Below are 18182 nucleotides of genomic sequence, written 5' to 3'. Positions count from 1 at the left end.
CAAATAATCGTGACCAACACATGGAAAGTGATGAAAATGTGAAAATGCCTAATCCACAGACTGATTCAGAAAACATTATTCAGAAAGGATAATGTCCATTCTATGTCCTGCCTCTTGACCAATCTGATTCCACCTCTCATATTACTTGCCTTGGCTTCAAACAAAATGGTGGCACCCAGTCAAATCAATGTTTTCAATAATCAATATCTTTATTGTAATCAAATGGATTTTACCTCGCGAAGTGCATCAAAGTACTTAATCACCTTGATTAAAGGCATGAAAAGATTTGGAAAATATCTGTCAACGCCGAGTTGACGGTACATGTGCTTTGCAGATCCTGCAAAACGGCAGTTTTTTCCTCCCGGATGCCTCGTTAGTCTCTTTAGTCCAGCCAAATATAACTCTAGGATTCCATCCTAGTCAGAGGCGGAAACTGGACTTTATGGTCAGTTAACGCCCTTGCCTCGGGAAGACGGTTTAGCCAGCTGATGTTTTGTATCATGAGCATATAGAAATGCCCCTATAAATACATTGACATTCTCAACAGTAATCATACTAAAGGCAGGGTTTCTTCATGGAAGGATCCGTTATCTGTGATTGCCTGACTGTTTTGTTCAGAAATTTTAATACAAGCTGCTGTGTGCCTCTTTTCCCACAGAACACTCGTGTGATAAAGATGAACCATGACCAGGTGCTGATGAAGATGGAGGAGCTGAACATGAAGTTGAAGGATGAAGAAAACAAGAGCCTCACTCTACAGAACGAACTCAAGTACAACTCGGCCAATCAGAGGAAGGTGGTGGAGGTAGGATGACTCTTGGTGTCAGTTGATTCAAAGTTAGGTCAGCATACATGATAATGCCACATGCAGCATGTCTCTTACTGTGGCCTTGTCACCAAGGCGCCACATTTGCTGTTTAGAGTTGCTTCCCCTTGGCTTGCCAGAAACCTATGATTTTGGATTCAAATCCTGGTTCACACTGATTATGTTTCTAGATTTGCCAGCACCATACCCGTGCTCGTGGGTTTCACTGAAGAGGTAAACAAGCTGAGACCTGCATCACTTACACCTTTCCTCCCACATTAAGCTGATGGGCGGTCGGGTAGCCTAGTGGTTAAAGCGTTCACTCGTCACGCCGAAGACCCGGGTTTGATTCCCGACATGGGTGCAATGTGTGAAGACCATTTTTAGGGTCCCCTGCGGTGATTTTACTGGATTATTGCTAAAAGCGGCGTAAAACCATACTCACTCACTCTCTCATTAAGCTGACACACCATGATATAACTTGAATACTGTTGAAAGCGGCGTAAGACCCAACTCACTCACATACTTAAAAACACCAACTGCCAGTGTGTAGAATTGATCCCCAGTGACTCATGATTTTACGAGTTGACTAATTGAGATGGTCCGTCTGAGACTTAGCTGATGGTCTGTTTTTGTGCCCGAATGGCATAAATCATTGCTCATACAATTAGTCCCTACTTTGCCTGGTCCTGACATGATTATTTACAAGCCATCATGACATAACTTGAATCTTGCTGACAGGCCTTGAACAACATCCACTCATTCACTAATAACATTATCGATGTATTATGCATGCAAAAGTCATTCTTGTATCGTTTCGTTGATGCATTAAGAATAGGACCGGTGAGGTAGCCTAGTGCTGAAAGCGTTTGCTCGTCATGCTGAATACCCGGGTCGATTCCCCACATTGGTACAATGGGTGAACACCATTTCTAGTGTCCCTCTGCCATGATATTGCTGGAATATTGCAGGGTAAAACCATACTCACTCTCTCACTCATTTAGAATATTGCAAATAGGTATATAGGAAACACTGGACATTATGTCCAAAGGACAACAAATGCTTAAGTTTGTTTCTCACTGCACCGTATGGAAATGTGTTCATTTAAATCAATTATTCGCTCCATTTGACATTATTCTTGAGTATCTTGTATTGTCTTATTAACCTGTAATGCCATTGACCGATGAGGAGCATTTGTGAAATATTACCCAATTCTTTCCTTGTATTTTCATTGAACAGCTCCAAGAACAGGTGTCTGACCTGCAGAAGGAAAGCAACATCTTGAAAGAGGCAAATGAAAAGCTTGTTAGCAGGTACAGTCAATTATTTATATTCAATCAATCTTTATGACCTTTTTCTTTCAAAGACATGGTTAATGATATATATTTATACAAAAGCTATTCTAGTACACTTGTAAGAATAGATGTCTACAATTAATTCTGGGCCCTGTTACTCAAAGTGATCTCAAAGTGATCAGAACTCCCATACTTTAACATAGGCTTATGAAGATGTTAGGGCTAAGATAGCTTTGTGGAATGGGGCTCTGGGTGATAAATGAACATGAAACTCAATCATTACATCAATTTGAATTAGGCCAGGCAAAATATGGGTTTCACTTGGAACAACAGAATATTTCATCACAATGCATTTCTATAAGGTCCCAAGAACAACATACTAAAAGTCCCAAGCAATCCCAGTTTGGGTAATATGTCTAATTTGCATGGGTTGCTGAATATTTATTTGGAAACTTGGCAAAGACATGACCCACACCAGCATTAGAAACTAACATTTTTAGTCCACTAGTCCTTATAATGATAATACATAGCAAAACCCTTAAATATGGCAAATTTCTACTAGTCCTTATGATACCTTAACTATTGGGCAGTTTGGCAAGGACTACAGGACTAGAGCCAATTTCTAATGTTGCACACTTGGCGTTGAGTTTCCATCGTTCCCCTTGTAAGGCCACCACTTGTCTCAACACTCTCAACACTTGCATAAACATATAATTCCTAGCACTCTGTTTTGGAGTTAAAGGATTCCACAGTCTGGACTCATTTATAGAAGACTTGTTGGCCATCTTGAAATTGGTGGCCATCTTGAATTTGTAAAGATTTGTCAATTGTTGAAAACATTCAGTAGGTGTCTGAATAGCTGAATATCTTTTTAGAAACATAGTATGGCTATTTTGCAATAAAACACAAGCTTTTTTCATCAGTAGATTGAACCTCATCTGAAAAATGGAAGATTTATTATTAATTGGAGGCCATAATGGATTATGAAAATTACACATATTTCCCAAACTTGGATTGCTTGGAACTTTTAGTATGTTGTTCTTGGTACCTTATAGAAACGCATTGTGGTGAAATAAATTCTGTTGCAATTTGTTTCAAGTTGAGTGAATAATTGGCCTTGATTGCCTGGTAGATGAAACTGAGGCTCATTTGAGGTTTTGTAATGAAATATCTAAAACCCATCTTCTGCCTTAAAAGAATACTTTGTTAGTGTACATTAAGATTATTGGTTTGTACATTATTACAGTGCGTTTGATCTTGAGAGAGAGCGTGAGTGGAGGCAGCGGGAGAACGCCCTCAAGGTGCAGATAGCTCAGCTGGAGGCCACTCTCAAGTCCGACCTGGGAGAGAAGGGAGGCATCATCGATAAATACGCAATGGAGAGGGGTTCGTTGTTCCTTTTGCATATTTATATCAAATCATGTGAAGTGCTTCTTGAATATACATAGTGTTCTTTTTCCAATTGTCACTTACCGCCTCCGTGGTCGAATGGTAGAGCGTCCGCCCGGAGAGCGGCAGGTCCGGGGTTCGATCCCCGGCCGCGTCATACCAAAAGACGTTAAACGATGGTACTTGTTGTTACCCTGTCTGGTGCTCGGGTTTAAGGGGCTAAGACAAGGACTGGTCGGCTCGGAGTCAGTATACTGTGTCTGAGTGGGGTATTCATGTTAAACTGCAGCATGGTATCTCAGTGAGCTAGCACATTATAAATCGGCATCAGTCCGGACTTGTACAAGCAGCCACACAAACACACACACACACATACACACACACACACATACACACACACACACATACACACACACACACACACACACACACACACACACACACACACACACACACACACACACACACACACACACACACACACACACACACACACGCATGCATGTCACTGTATAAGTGCAATAATCTTGGATGCGACATTAAACCCAATTTCACCTCACCTCACCTCCAATTTTCACCAGGTATTTTGTTGTATTTTAGACATTTATTAGAATTAGATCAATGTCCTATGTAAATGTTTTCAAAGTCACATACAAATTCAGGATATAGAAATATGAGGGAGTGGTGCTTAACTTATTTTCATGTGTATATGCCATCGAACATCGTTGTGTCGAACTCTTGGGGACCTGGAAGAAGGTTTGAGTTATCAGGGAGTTGAGACATGAGGGGACTTTTATGCCTAATTTGGATACTTGGGACTCAATTGAGTTCAAGACCACTGGGAATTCTACCATGAATTTGGAATTTACTCGATTCTGATTGGTCAATCAGAGGCTATTAAATCACAATAAACCCCCTCTGATTGAAACAGCTGATTTGACGGCCGCATCACCACGGAAGCTAATATTCATAGAATAGTACTATTTTCAGTCATTGTCGGTAGGCATATTTAAATAACTATATCTACAATTACATGTTACAAAATGCACAGATGCCGTTACTACAATATTCAAAGGATGTGTGGCAATACATTTCGTGCAGAAAAACACGACAGAAATCAACAAAGGAAATGTATTTACATTTTGGAGACAACAGAGGGCTTGAAATTTTGGCGCTTTTCTATATAAGCCTTTGACGTCATATATTTTGCGTCACAATGAGCGATATGACGTCATAATGGTGACATGAGATGTAGAGCAAAAGCTGAACTCAACCCAGGCCGCTTCACTCAGTATATTTTCTAACACCAAAGGGTTCGCGTTTTATTTAGTCATGGTAGAATGGAGATAAACATACTGTGTTTTCAATGTAGAGCTAGGTTACCTGTAGATTTAACCGCGCTAAATTTAACATTTGAAACCTCACGCTGTGCGTTCGGTTCCAAATTCAATTTAGCGGGGTTAAATCTACAGGTAACCTAGCTCTACATTGAAAACACAGTATGTTTATCTCCTAATCGACACATTCAAGTTTGCCACTACAAGTTTCGCCTTAATAACTTGTATGAGATTGTTGTCTATATTGTTTACATCTGCAAAAGTAGATTCATCACTAGCTTCATTTAATACAAAATATGATTTCTAAGTGTTTAGTCACCAGGAAGTTCTTTTAACCATACCATTTGCTCTGTGATACAAGCAAATTCGAACCCTGGTATCTATTAAATTTTTTTAACTTATCCTGCATTACTCCTTAATGCATTTACTGCGGTTTTCTGACAGCGACAAACTGTGTGATCCAGCTGCTGAAGAAAAGTTATTCCAAACAGTAGAGGCAGTAGAAAGCGCAAAGCGGGGGATATAGTATTCACGACCGTCCGTACGTACGTCCTTCCGTACGTCCCACCTGTTTGTTGCCGCGATATCTCAAGAACTAAACACTGGATTGTCTTCATATTTGGAACTATGGTGTATATACAGACTCCGCAGACACCAGTCGGTTTTGGTGACCTTGACCTCATTTTCAAGGTCACAGCAGGCAAATCTGCTTTTGGAGTTGGAAAACGGTGTTGCCGCGATATCTCAAGAACTAATCGCTGGATTGTCTTCATATTTGGAACTATAGTGTATATACAGACTCCGCAGACACCAGTCGGTTTTGGTGACCTTGACCTCATTTTCAATGTCACAGCAGGCAAATCTGCTTTTGGAGTTGGAAAACGGTGTTGCTGCGATATCTCAAGAACTAATCGCTGGATTGTCTTCATATTTGGAACTATGGCGTATATACAGACACCCCAGACACCAGTCGGTTTTGGTGACCTTGACCCTATTTTCAAGGTCACAGCAGGCAAATCTGCTTTTGGAGTTGGAAAACGGTGTTGCCGCGATATCTCAAGAACTAATCACTAGATTGTCTTCATATTTGGTACTATGGTGTATATACAGGCGGGGGACATTTCGTCACTTTGTGACAAATACTTGTTATTTACCATCTTCCCCCCCTCGTCCATTGTGAGTCCAGATGAAGAGGCTGAGCTTTTATTATGTCCTGTTAGGGCATTGAAGGTTCTCCTACGATGGTCTAAAGTCTGCTGCGAGGAAATGCTTTTTCCTGCCGGTCTCCCCCTTGTCGCAGTCAGAGGTCAGCCGGAATACTATTTCCTTGTGAGTCCGTGCGGTCATCCTCCAAGCTTATATAATCGCTGGATTAGACCCCCCCCAAGGCCAACAACATGAGATCAGGGCGGTCGCATCTACCATGGCTCTTCACAGTAACTGCTCCATCCAGTCGATCATGGAAGGCTGTTATTGGCAAACTGACACCATCTTCGCCAGCCACCATCTCCGTGATGTAGCTTTGTAAGATGTCGCCCGTGTTCACAGTTTTGGTCCCCTGTTTGTAGGCCAACAGGTCACCAATCCTCGACGCCACTGATTCTCCGATACCCTGAGCAGGGCCCGTCGACCTCTCTGGTGTCTATCACCACATACTAGAGGGCTCTACTGCATTCCGCATTCGCTCTTAGTTCAGTTCTAGTTTTTGGCTACCCGCCTCAATCTAGTTCTATCACCTATTCAGGTTTTCCTTTTTGCGTCGACTCTTGTTTCCTGATGACAGGAATAGTCGTAGATGTTGACACCGACACCAACGCTGACGTCAATGCCGCTGATTCCCCGTGGCCCTAGTGGGGCCCGTCAACCTCTCTGGTGTTTATCACCCCAGACTAGAGGGCTCTCCTGCATTCTGCATTGGCTCACTGGAATGGTCGTACATGTTGATGCTGATTCTTCGATACCCTGAGCGGGGCCCGTTGACCTCTTTGGTGTTTATCACCTCAGATTAGAGGACTCTACTGCGTTCCACATTCGTTCTTAGGTAAGTTCTAGTTTTTGGCTACCCGCCGTCACCTATTCGGGTTTTTCCTTTTTGCATCAACTCTTGTTTCCTGAAGACAGGAATGGTCGTAGATGTTCCGGTCATCACTTGTATCCGGTGCGGTTTCATCGGACCTTGATGAGGGTTTATTATGGATCACATCTGAAGGTATGCCCACTGGTCGTGCCGTCTGACAGAGATGCATTAAGAAGCAATGCAGGATAAGTTAAAAATTTTAGTAGAATCTAAATATTTTTTACATTTGTATACTTATCCTGCATTATGACGTATAAGTGCCCTCCCTTCATTACACTGCCTCCCCACGAAGTTTCAGGTGTTATGTTTAAAGCAGTTATCTGACGTCATGACTTCCGGGTCACGTGGGGACTGTGCGAGGGTGCTGCCTCTACTGGTTGGAACATCTTTTCTTCAGCAGCTGGATCTCACACAGTTCGTCTCTCTGTCAGAAAACTGCAGTAAATGCATTAAGAAGTAATGCAGGATAAGTATACAAATATAAAACATATTTAGATTTTACTAAGTTTATTCCTACGGCTATACTCAGTCCTTGTATGTGTTCCAGATGAGAATGAGAAGCTAGCCCGTGACTTCCAGGAGCTGCAGCTCAAGTACTTCCAGACCAAGGAGCAGTATGACGACCTGGAGGAGAAGATGAAGTTCTTCACCAAGGTATGCAGCTTCTTCCGCAGTTGAAGGGCAGCGGATAGGTCATCTCCCTGAGGCAAGGGCAGTAACTGTCTATAAAAGTCCAGTTTTCACCCTTGCTGAACTAGGCTAGAATTTCCAGGCTCGATTGCAGCGCCACCAGTGGCTATAATGAGTTATGTCCCTTCTATGTCCCTCCAACTGACCAATCAGATTTCACCTCTCATGTCACTTGCAAATGTTTCCAAGAAAAAGGTGGCGCCCACTCAAGACAATTTGAGCACCTTGATTAAAATCATGAAAAGATTTGAAAAATATCTGTCTATGCCCAGTTGTCCATGTTGGCATACACATGCTTTGCAAATCATTCAGTCAAATGAAATCTACTTGTTGAAATCCATGTTGTTTATGAACCGGATGTCTAGTTTGTTACGAGATTTTGATTGGACTATGCATAGTCCAGCCCAAATGTAACTCCGGAATTCCAGCCTAGTTCGGCAACGGTGGAAACTGGACTTATATAGTCAGTTAACACCCTTGCCTCGGGAAGACGTGGATAGCTTCATGGTTAAAGCATTAGCTTGTCTACATCTACATCTGCGTACAATGTGTGAAGACTATTTCTGGTGTCACCCTGCCTTGGTGTGGCTAAATTAATGCTGAACGAAGAGTATAACCCAACTGACTCCAGGTGTAGCAATTTGATGTGCAGAGTTGCTTCCCTTGTCAATCCCAGGATCACCAAAATGCTTAACATTTATTACATGTGTCTGTGTGCTCTTACCGCCCATATTAAGCAGTGCAGTGATATGGACCAGCTCACTCACTACTAGGCTGAAAATGTATATCATCATGATCACTTTTTAATGAGAATGCAGAACAATATATTGTACACAGTGCCAACTAAGTGAGTCTTCTATGTCCTGTGCAGGAAAGTGCTGTAGACTTCACAGAGATGGAGGAGGCATTAGTGTTGGTCAAGCAGAAGAAACAGAAGGCCATGCCACAGCCGGACTTCCTACAGCAGGTTGACAATGAGATGACCAAAGGTCAGGAACTTAAAAATAATACATAATGAGGTGCTTTTATGGTGTGAAAAATTATTGTTTTACACAAACTTATATAAGAAAGACTAGTGTCATGAATGTTTGAATTAACTATCAACCACTCGATCTCTGACAACAAATTTAATTTGTGTATGGTTTTAATAGATGCACATCTTTGTTCATAGTTTTTGTATAATTCTTCTCAGGGGAGACTCACTCCATGCTTCTTAAATTATTTCCATGTGATGGACCTGGATTAACAGTGACATTAATAGAAAGTTAATGAAAAGAAAGAAAACATTGTGGCATAAGACACTGCTAATTGTTTTTAAATTACTAACTGTTATACTCTTTTTTTGGGGGGGTGGGGGGTGGGGGGGATATGTTTGTGTATGAAGAGTGGACTTGTCATAGGTGATGTGAGGGGCGGTCGGGTAGCCTAGTGGTTAAAGCGTTCGCTCGACACACTGAATTTTCCGGGTTCGATTCCCAACATGGGTACAATGTGTGAAGCCCATTTCTGGTGTCCCCCGCCGTGATATTGCTGGAATATTGCTAAAACCGGCGTAAAACCATACTCACTCACTCACTCACTCACTCACTCACTCACTCACTCACTCACTCACTCACTCACTCACTCACTCACTCACTCACTCACTCACTCACTCACTCACTCACTCACTCACTCACTCACTCACTCACTCACTCACTCACTCACTCACTCACTCAAAGGTGATGTTGTATTGTCCAGACTACCACAGACAGCTGCTTGAACTCCAGGCGGAGTACGCCGAGACAGTCCACGAACTGGAGAAGACCCGCAACATGCTGATGGTCCAACACAAGATCAACAAGGACTACCAGACAGAGGTAATGGAGGACAACAGGCTACCACACTGTGTTCAGGGTTGAAGTTTCCTGTCATGTCTTGTTTGGACATGATTGGGTGGCCCAGTCGTCTGAGGCGCCCCAGTTCTCTGTGCAGAGTTGAGTCCCTTGGGCACGCCAGAAACCGATGATTGTGGGTTCGAATCCCGGTTCGCCCCGATTATGTTTCTAGGTTTGTCAGCACCATACCCAAACTGATAATTTTCTGCATGATTTTGAATTTCCCATTTCAGTATATACCTTCTGCTCCAATGTGTCATTAAGACAGTTGTATGAATCAGCGTTAAAAACTAACAGTTTTTTTCCACCAGTCCTCATAATGATAACATATAGCAAAACTCTTAAAAATGTCAATTTTCTACTAGTCCTTATGATACCTTTACTATTGGGCAGTTTGGCAAGGACTACAGGACTAGTGCCAATTTCTAACCCTGTGAATATTGTCATTGTCAGGTGGACATGTCAGCCGGCAAGATGGCTGATGTGAAGAAGGAGTACGAGATGAAACTGGATGAGTTTGCCCGACTTCTAGATATACGCCAGGCTAGAATAAAGGTAATACATGGTCTTAAGGTTGCCATGTTAAATGACCCATCATTATGCAAGGATGCTAAACATCATTCTCTTCAACCATAGGAATGTGAGGTGGTTATTGCAGATGCCTGTTGATATCGGCCTGGGGAGCTGTGACACAAAGAGCAGGGATAGACACTGCCACTGGTCTGCTAGTCCATGACTAATGAAAATCTTTAGGGACTAGTTGCTTTCTTCCCAACCTATTTTACAGATACCATTAGTCCAAAACTAGCTGTGGACTAGTTGGATATGAGTCTTTATGACCAATGGTGCCTACCTCTGAAAGCAGAAGAAGCTTCGAGAAATTATTATCCTAAAGGGTGAACATTTCAGGCTTTGTTCAGTGAATATAACTTGTATGTGTCACATGAAATGGTTTAGATGCTGTTTGTTTTTGTTGTCAATGGTGATGTTTTCAAGTGTGTTACATATTCATGATTTATGAATGTCCTGCAGAAACTTGAAGCTCAGCTGCGTGACGTTGCTTATGGAACCCGACAGTACAAGATCATGCCACCAACTGAAGATGTGAGTCTTTGCTAACTTACTCCCATGTACAAACTCACAAATAGAGCTGTTACAGACAATAGATGGGTTATATTTGTGATTGTATGCCTCACATCCCATGACACAAATATCAAGAAGTAAACACTTTCAGGGGGACGGGGGGAGAGTGACTGTTAAAATTTTGCATTGGGCAAATGTGTTTTGTGGCCAATTCGATGTAATAAGCGCCCACGGCAATATTTGGTTATATATTGGCTAGTGAACAATCCCAATTAGCACCCTTCCGAATGATCAATGTACACAAGGCTTATTGATTTGTGTATATTATGCACTCGTGTGATATGCACCCTTAATTATGGGCAATTAAATTCTGAAAAATATATCTGTCGTGTATAATACACACAGACTTTTCTTTTGTATCATTTCATGCTGTCAGTATAAACCACGAAATATACAATCTTTCAACTCTGTTTTTTTTTTCTCACCTTAATCATATTCTAATAAGAACCTCCTATTTCTAATTTTGAGAGCACCCTGGGAGCTTATTACGTCAAATACGGTAGATGAATTAGGCTAAAACAAAATAGTAGTTGTGGTTCTCAGGCACCGCTGCATCATCATACAGTCTGCTGCATGTTTCGTTTTATATTTCCATTTAAAAAAAAAAGTCCTAATACTTGAAAACAATGTGATCCAATATAGCACGATATTATTCCCCTTTACATTCGCACTGCTTTACTGCACATCTCATGTTTGGGTAATGGGGCCAATAGGAGTTTGTGTAGGGAGGCTCTTTCCCGGGTTTGGTTACATACTAGTTTGAACAAGCAAAGAAACCACCGCACACCCGCACTATATTTTCAAAAGTCATTGCCTGAGAACCAATTCTTTTATTTTTTTTAAGCCTAAGTTCATGGCTTTTATTTATTTTCAGGAGGATTCAACTATAGAGTTTGATGAGACGATTCATCTGGAAAGAGGACAGAATCTCTTTGAAATACATATCAACAAGGTGAGTCCCATGTTCCGACAATGTAAGTCATGGGACCAGTAATACAGTGTTGTGTCACATTGCCAGTAAAGACGTTACAGTGAAACCTTTGGGCTCACTCTCCTTTATTTTCGATTTTAGATGTTGTAACTTTACAGTAGGGCTGGCTATTGATATTGATCATAGAGATCAATAATCATTTACTAAATATCGATCAATTATTGAAAAATATCGGAGTGACTTTGAGCAAATATGCAAAAATATCTGAAAGAATTCAACACACTTCATGCCACTGGTGAGTGGTGACACATTTATGCAGGGATTACTTTGTGGACATAAGATTTGTGACAAAAAAAGTTGCTTTCCTTCTTTGGCAATTAAAATGATTGACAATAACAAGTCTGTTTTGGTATATTTAAACTTAATTTCATCACAATTGTTTGTGTGAGATATTATTGATGACACAGTTGTCATATTGTTAAACGTTAATATTTCTTCCCATCGACGATACTTCCGATTATCATTTTTATCCACCATTATTTTATAGTCTTGCAGAATCACCATGAGCACTATGGTCTAGTATCAGAATGTAAAAACAAATGCAGAAAGACAAGAAATTCTAGAAAGTATTTGATGAAACCTCTGTCTCAGTGTCTTCCAGTCAGACAGGATGATAATATTTCTACAAGACAAAATAGGAATGTTTATTTCAAAGGGACAAGTTTAAGATTTTGCTACTTCCCCATGCCAGGTGAGCCTGTCTAATGATGCACTACGTGCCCTTGGGGATGAAGAGCCATCAATATTCTGCACATGGGAGTTCTTCGAGTTTGAGATTCAGTCCACGCCAGTCAACAGGGGACCAAGGTAAGAGGTCCAGGGGGACTGTTCTCCGTGGTCACTAGTCAACAGGGGACCAAGGTAAGAGGTCTAGGGGGACTGTTCTCCGTGGTCACTAGTCAACAGGGGACCAAGGTAAGAGATCTAGGGGGACTGCTCTCCTTAGTCACCAGTCAGCAGGGGACCAAGGTAAGAGATCTAGGGGGACTGTTCTCTGTGGTCACCAGTCAACAGGGGACCAAGGTAAGAGATCAAGGAGGACTGCTCTCCGTGGTCTCCAGTCAACAGGGGACCAAGGTAAGAGATCTAGGAGGACTGTTCTCCGTGGTCACCAGTCAACAGGGGACCAAGGTAAGAGATCTAGGGGGACTGTTCTCTGTGGTCACCAGTCAGCAGGGGACCAAGGTAAGAGATCTAGGAGGACTGTTCACCATGGTCACCGGTCAGCAGGGAACCAAGGTAAGAGATCTATGGGGACTGTTCTCCGTGGTCACCAGTCAACAGGGGACCAAGGTAAGAGGTCTAGGGGGACTGTTCTCTGTGGTCACCAGTCAGCAGGGGACCAAGGTAAGAGATCTAGGAGGACTGTTCACCATGGTCACCGGTCAGCAGGGAACCAAGGTAAGAGATCTATGGGGACTGTTCTCCGTGGTCACCAGTCAACAGGGGACCAAGGTAAGAGGTCTAGGGGATTCTGGGTTAGATCTGGTCCCAACCTATGCTGGTTGAATGAGGCGACTTAATGAATCAGGTGGTGAGACTTGCTGACTTGCATGTCATCGTATTCCGACGGTGTGGATTGTGGATCTCTCACAATATCATCCACAGTATTGTGTGGTCCCATATTATTTACAGGCCACTGCCATATATCTGGAATACACACACACTGAGAATTAAACAAAGAGGTGTTTGAACAACATGCATCAAACTTGCTGGGACATCCAGTTTTCTGAGCCTCATATGGGGCGGTCGGGTAGCCTAGTGGTTAAAGCGTTCGCTCGTCACGCTGAAGACCTGGGTTCGATTCCCGACATGGGTACAATGTGTGAAGCCCATTTCCGGTGTCCCCCGCCGTGATATTGCTGGAATATTGCTAAAAGCGGCATAAAACCATACTCACTCACTCACTCACTGAGCCTCATTCCATTTAAGGACAATGAGTATAAGCCACAGACATTTTCCCTAAACAAAGTACAGAAGAAAACAGTAGTAGTATTTCTAGATCTGTATCCTAGATACATGGATCTAAAACTTGTAGAATAAAGAATCAAGTGAGCTGAACCCTTTATCAGGTGCTTCATTGTTGTTTTCTGAATAACTCTGACCTGACAATGACTTTGTGTTACAGATCTGAGTACAACTTCACCTCCCAGTATGTCGTCAAGGTGGATGACTTCTTCTTACATTATTTACAAAAGGTAATACTTGTTTGCCAGCAGTTGTGTACCCTTGACTTCCACCCATCAATAGCTACCTGAAGGGCTGATGATCAGCATTGTCTGTACTACTTAGACAACCATCACATGAATTGAACTGCACCTTATTACTGCAAGTCTTCATGCATTGTCTGTACTACTTAGACAACCATCACATGAATTGAACTGCACCTTATTACTGCAAGTCTTCATGCATTGTCTGTACTACTCAGACAACCATCACATGAATTGAACTGCACCTTATTACTGCCAGCCCTCGCTGCTTCAAGTTAGACATGGCATGCCTCATTAATCTGGCCATAGTCTTACTGTGGTAGATGTTAAGAGGGCTCTGGGGATCTCAGGGTTTTCTGCTGTAGACGAGGATTCCACTTGATCTTCCCTCAGTGATGCTGCAGCAAATGATCCTGGAGACTTCGGGGGAAGAGTTGGTTACCAGTAATCTATGCTTGTATGAGCTGACTAAATGAATTTCTACATCAAACTTGGTACTTTGATAGGTCTAGTGTTGAACGGGTGCCTTTGGATATTTTGTGATTTAAAAAAAATGAAAGTTTGAGTTTCCATGGCAACAACTTTGACCTAGACTGAAAATGGTGGTAGTGCTCATATCTGGAGCAGATCTTGTGCATATTTGCTGACTGTGCCAAATTTGTTGTGTTGCTTACGAATTTGCATCAAAAATATGATTTCTTCCTCCTGAATTCATATGAATAGTATGCCAAGCAACGAAAACTAATTACAAGGACTAAATTATTATAGACACCAATTAACATGATTAACATGATTAAGTGAAGATAATTATTTAGCCCTACACTGTCTGCTATTAATGCATGTGCAATCTTTTGAGCAGCTGGTATAGTATTGTCTGTCATTGAGACACTCCTCGGTACTATTGAAGTTGCTGTAGTCGAAATAGAAACTAAGTGATAAAATTATCAACTGAGTTTAAGAATCACATGGTGTATTGTACGATAGACATTTCAAGGCTGTAAAAAGTGCAAGAAAATGGAATCTAAGGCCAGTAACAGAACAAAATGGCAACAAACGTTTTCACCTTAGTAGAGCTCGTAATTGGTGTGTTTATTTTGTCGCTCCCTGGCCCTCCTCCCCCCACCAAGATAAGTCCCTGATGTCGATATTGTATTATTCTGGCGCCTTCAAGTGACCATGTATGGTGTTGTATTGCAGGACTCCTGTACTCTGGAGCTTCACCAGTCTTTTGGCCAGGACTTCCAGACACTAGCCGTCTGTCAGCTTGTCTTCAGGGACATATTTGACAAGCCTCATGGCCGGATACATGGCACAGCCACATTGACAGGTAAATGAATGACAGTCAATCACTTGTCACTGTATGGATTACATCAGTGTTTAATGTTGTTCCAGTGTAAGACTTGTTCATATGAAACCTTCTGATATGTATTGGGAGGATTGAATATGCACATCTTGTGATCATGGAATCTAGTGCTAGATTCGGCCTGATTTTTATTCTAGGTTTTTCAGCACCATTCATGCACTCGTAAACCAGTGGTAAACGTTTAAGGACTGCATCACTTTCAGCTTTCCTCCCACATCAAGCTCAATCTCATTAAAGTCAGATGTTAGTTCTCGCTATTGCAGAACAAAGATCTGATGACATCCCATTACGGGTCACATCGAACGACCTTTCATCAGACCAATCAATGTGTCGCTTACCAGATCATGAAAGTGACAGTCGGAATGTGTTTTCTAATCATGCAACCTCGAAAACGTTAACACGGGGTATTCAGAACGACAATTATGGCCTGTACAACTGATTCCGGCAAAGTTATCGTGTATCTCTCACCTCCCAGGGATTTAACATTTGAACAGAGGAGGCCTTGCACAGTACGTGGGAAGCACTACCATACAACTGCAACCATATATTAGACATTCTGGAATGTTCGTTTGTTCAGTTTTTATCATTTTAATCGAGAACTATGTCAACATATCTTTTAAGCATAGTCTGAAATGGAGGTCGCCAGGTTAAAACGAGTGCTTTCTAATTAGCTGATGTTGACTTCTTGTTAGTCGTTTCAGTGGTCAGTCAAATTTCGCGAAAGGTCGTTCTGACATGACCCGTACTGGGATGATCTTTGGTTAGCGGCAGCGAGAACTTAGATCTGATTTTAATGAGATTGCATTAAGCTTACATGCCATGTTGTAATCATGATTACAGAAATACTGTTCAAAACGGCCTTTAATCTATTTCCCTCATGCTGCTGTCAACTATATGGTCTGGTGATCATCATCAAGTCGGTAGCAGACTTAGCTATGGAGCTCAGCTTTTATTAAGCTCCATGAAAAATAATGTTCAAATGCCCTTCTTTTTGTCTCCATTGATATTGTTTGCATTATGTATTTTGTTGGATAATTTCTGCCAAGTTAAGCCGGACTGCAGCAACAGACAATGAAACTTAATTTGAAGCCAAAACTTTTACCCAGGGACACCTGGGACCAGTCATCTCAAAGATGCTGTCATAAGACATGTGACCTGCACTCATGCGCAACCTGATTTCTAACTCTTCTTTGCTCGAACAGCCGCTCTCTTGTCTACTGTTGACCGCCTCTGTGGTCTAGTGGTAGAGCGTCCGCCTGGAGAGCGGAAGGTCATACCAAAAGACATTAAAAATTGGTACTTGTTGTTACCCTGTCTGGCGCTCGGCATTAAGGGGCTAAAACAAGGACTGGTTGGCTCAGAGTCAGTATACAGTGTCTGAGTGGGATATTCATGTTAAACTGCGGCATGGTATCTCAGTGAGCTGGCACTCTAAATCAGCATCAGTCCGGACTAGTACAAGCAGCCACACAAACACACACACGTACATGCACGTCGCTATATAAGTGCAATAATCTTGGAAGCGATGTTAAACCCCATTTCACCTCACCATGTCTACTGTTGCTCACTGACTGCAAGTTGTCCCCTTTTCCACCAGGTGTTGGAGAAGGTATCAATGGAGTCGGGTTCGGAACTGTGGACTACTGGGTGAGACTGAGGGTTCCCATGGACCAGGCCCTCCGACTCTACAAGGTAGGTCCTCAACCGCATCTTGATGCCATGCTCAGCATGTTTGTACTGTAATGTCACTTAGAATGTAAATGTGTGTGTGATTTTATTAACTGCCAAGAATTGCAAAGGATTTCATGGTTGAGACCTGAGTTTTTAATAAAGAATTAAAAGAATGGGATTGAAAGAATTATGATTGATGTTATTGAAACCTGCCACATTTTCTTTCTGACGGAGCTGGCAATGCTGTCTGTGATCCAAGGCTCCACATTTCGCTCTGCTGGGTTGCTTCCCTTAGGTGTACCAGAATCCTAGATCTTATGGTTGAATCCCAGATTTACCTTGATTTTTGTTCTTAGTTTATCAGCTACATACCTGAGGGTTTTCACCAAAGGGTTTACCATCTACGACCTGCATCTTTTTGAGCATTCCTCTCACATTAACCAGAAACCTGTCCAAAGCAGCATTAATCCCAATTCACTTGCTCAAATCTTTCAGGAGAGGACCAAGGCACTTGGCTACATCACCACCAACCAGCACGCTACACAGCAAGCTCTCCAGGCCCTGGACGAACAGGCAGCTCAACGACCCATGGACAATGTCAACGAGCTGCACATCAAGCTAATGAAGTGTACTGGCATCAAGTCTCGCAGAAAGAGTAAGTTTTGCAAAGCCTTGTCTGGTCCCTGTTAGTTTAGTTTTGGTTGTGAACTTTTGTTGGCGGTGCTAGTTTTCTGATTGAGCCAAGTTGTATAGATCAAGGAAACTGATGTAATTTCTGTGAGGTGTAAGCATGTTTATCACTGTAATATCCATAGGGGCAAAGATATGGATGCAGTTATGATCAGTATTCTAAGATGCTTTGCTAAAAGATCAAAGGCACCGACTGGACTTCATCCTGTGATAAAGAATACATTTTTGAGACGTCATAATGGCAAGACGTCACGACGATGTTCAAGTTGCCTCACCATGTGAACTAACGTATCCTTGGTAACATCATTCTTGGAGATGTCAAGAGCTGATGGTGCATCCACATCCATTATTGATCGGTGAAATTGTTTCTTTAACTTGTCGATTAAGTGAATGTTATTACCTGGATAGAAATAAAGCAATATGATGTGACCCATCTCTCATGCAGCAGGTTTTCCCCAACATATTCAAACCACTGTGTCCGTGCCACACAAAGTGTACGAGGCGGGCATTGATGCTCTAGGAATTATGGCTGTCTATGGGCAGATTCATGAGTAATCCTTGAAGAGTTTCATAACCACATGTATACACCCCTTGCTCAGAATATGACATTTAGCAACATACTGCAGTCAATCAAAACGACCACTGTC

At 42.1% G+C, this 18182-nt stretch overlaps 1 protein-coding gene across 1 annotated transcript in view; it reads left to right on the top strand.

The window, feature by feature from the left end:
• LOC139454052 (protein fantom-like) overlaps nucleotides 1-18182 on the top strand; it is a 55694-nt gene that overhangs the window by 10642 nt on the left and 26870 nt on the right. The window contains exons 12-25 of the mRNA XM_071235541.1: nucleotides 659-805; nucleotides 2045-2118; nucleotides 3347-3486; nucleotides 7451-7557; nucleotides 8465-8582; nucleotides 9331-9449; nucleotides 9921-10022; nucleotides 10500-10571; nucleotides 11485-11562; nucleotides 12293-12408; nucleotides 13730-13799; nucleotides 15009-15138; nucleotides 16772-16866; nucleotides 17341-17500. Coding sequence (XP_071091642.1) covers nucleotides 659-805; nucleotides 2045-2118; nucleotides 3347-3486; nucleotides 7451-7557; nucleotides 8465-8582; nucleotides 9331-9449; nucleotides 9921-10022; nucleotides 10500-10571; nucleotides 11485-11562; nucleotides 12293-12408; nucleotides 13730-13799; nucleotides 15009-15138; nucleotides 16772-16866; nucleotides 17341-17500 — 1528 coding nt within the window. The remainder of the gene's footprint in view (nucleotides 1-658; nucleotides 806-2044; nucleotides 2119-3346; nucleotides 3487-7450; nucleotides 7558-8464; nucleotides 8583-9330; nucleotides 9450-9920; nucleotides 10023-10499; nucleotides 10572-11484; nucleotides 11563-12292; nucleotides 12409-13729; nucleotides 13800-15008; nucleotides 15139-16771; nucleotides 16867-17340; nucleotides 17501-18182) is intronic.

This window comes from Haliotis cracherodii, unplaced genomic scaffold (assembly GCF_022045235.1).
Source record: "Haliotis cracherodii isolate W230 unplaced genomic scaffold, xgHalCrac1.p SCAF_10, whole genome shotgun sequence".
Lineage (NCBI taxonomy): Eukaryota > Metazoa > Mollusca > Gastropoda > Lepetellida > Haliotidae > Haliotis > Haliotis cracherodii.
Note: the sequence above shows the minus strand (reverse complement) of the source record. Positions and strands in the feature narration are given on the sequence as shown.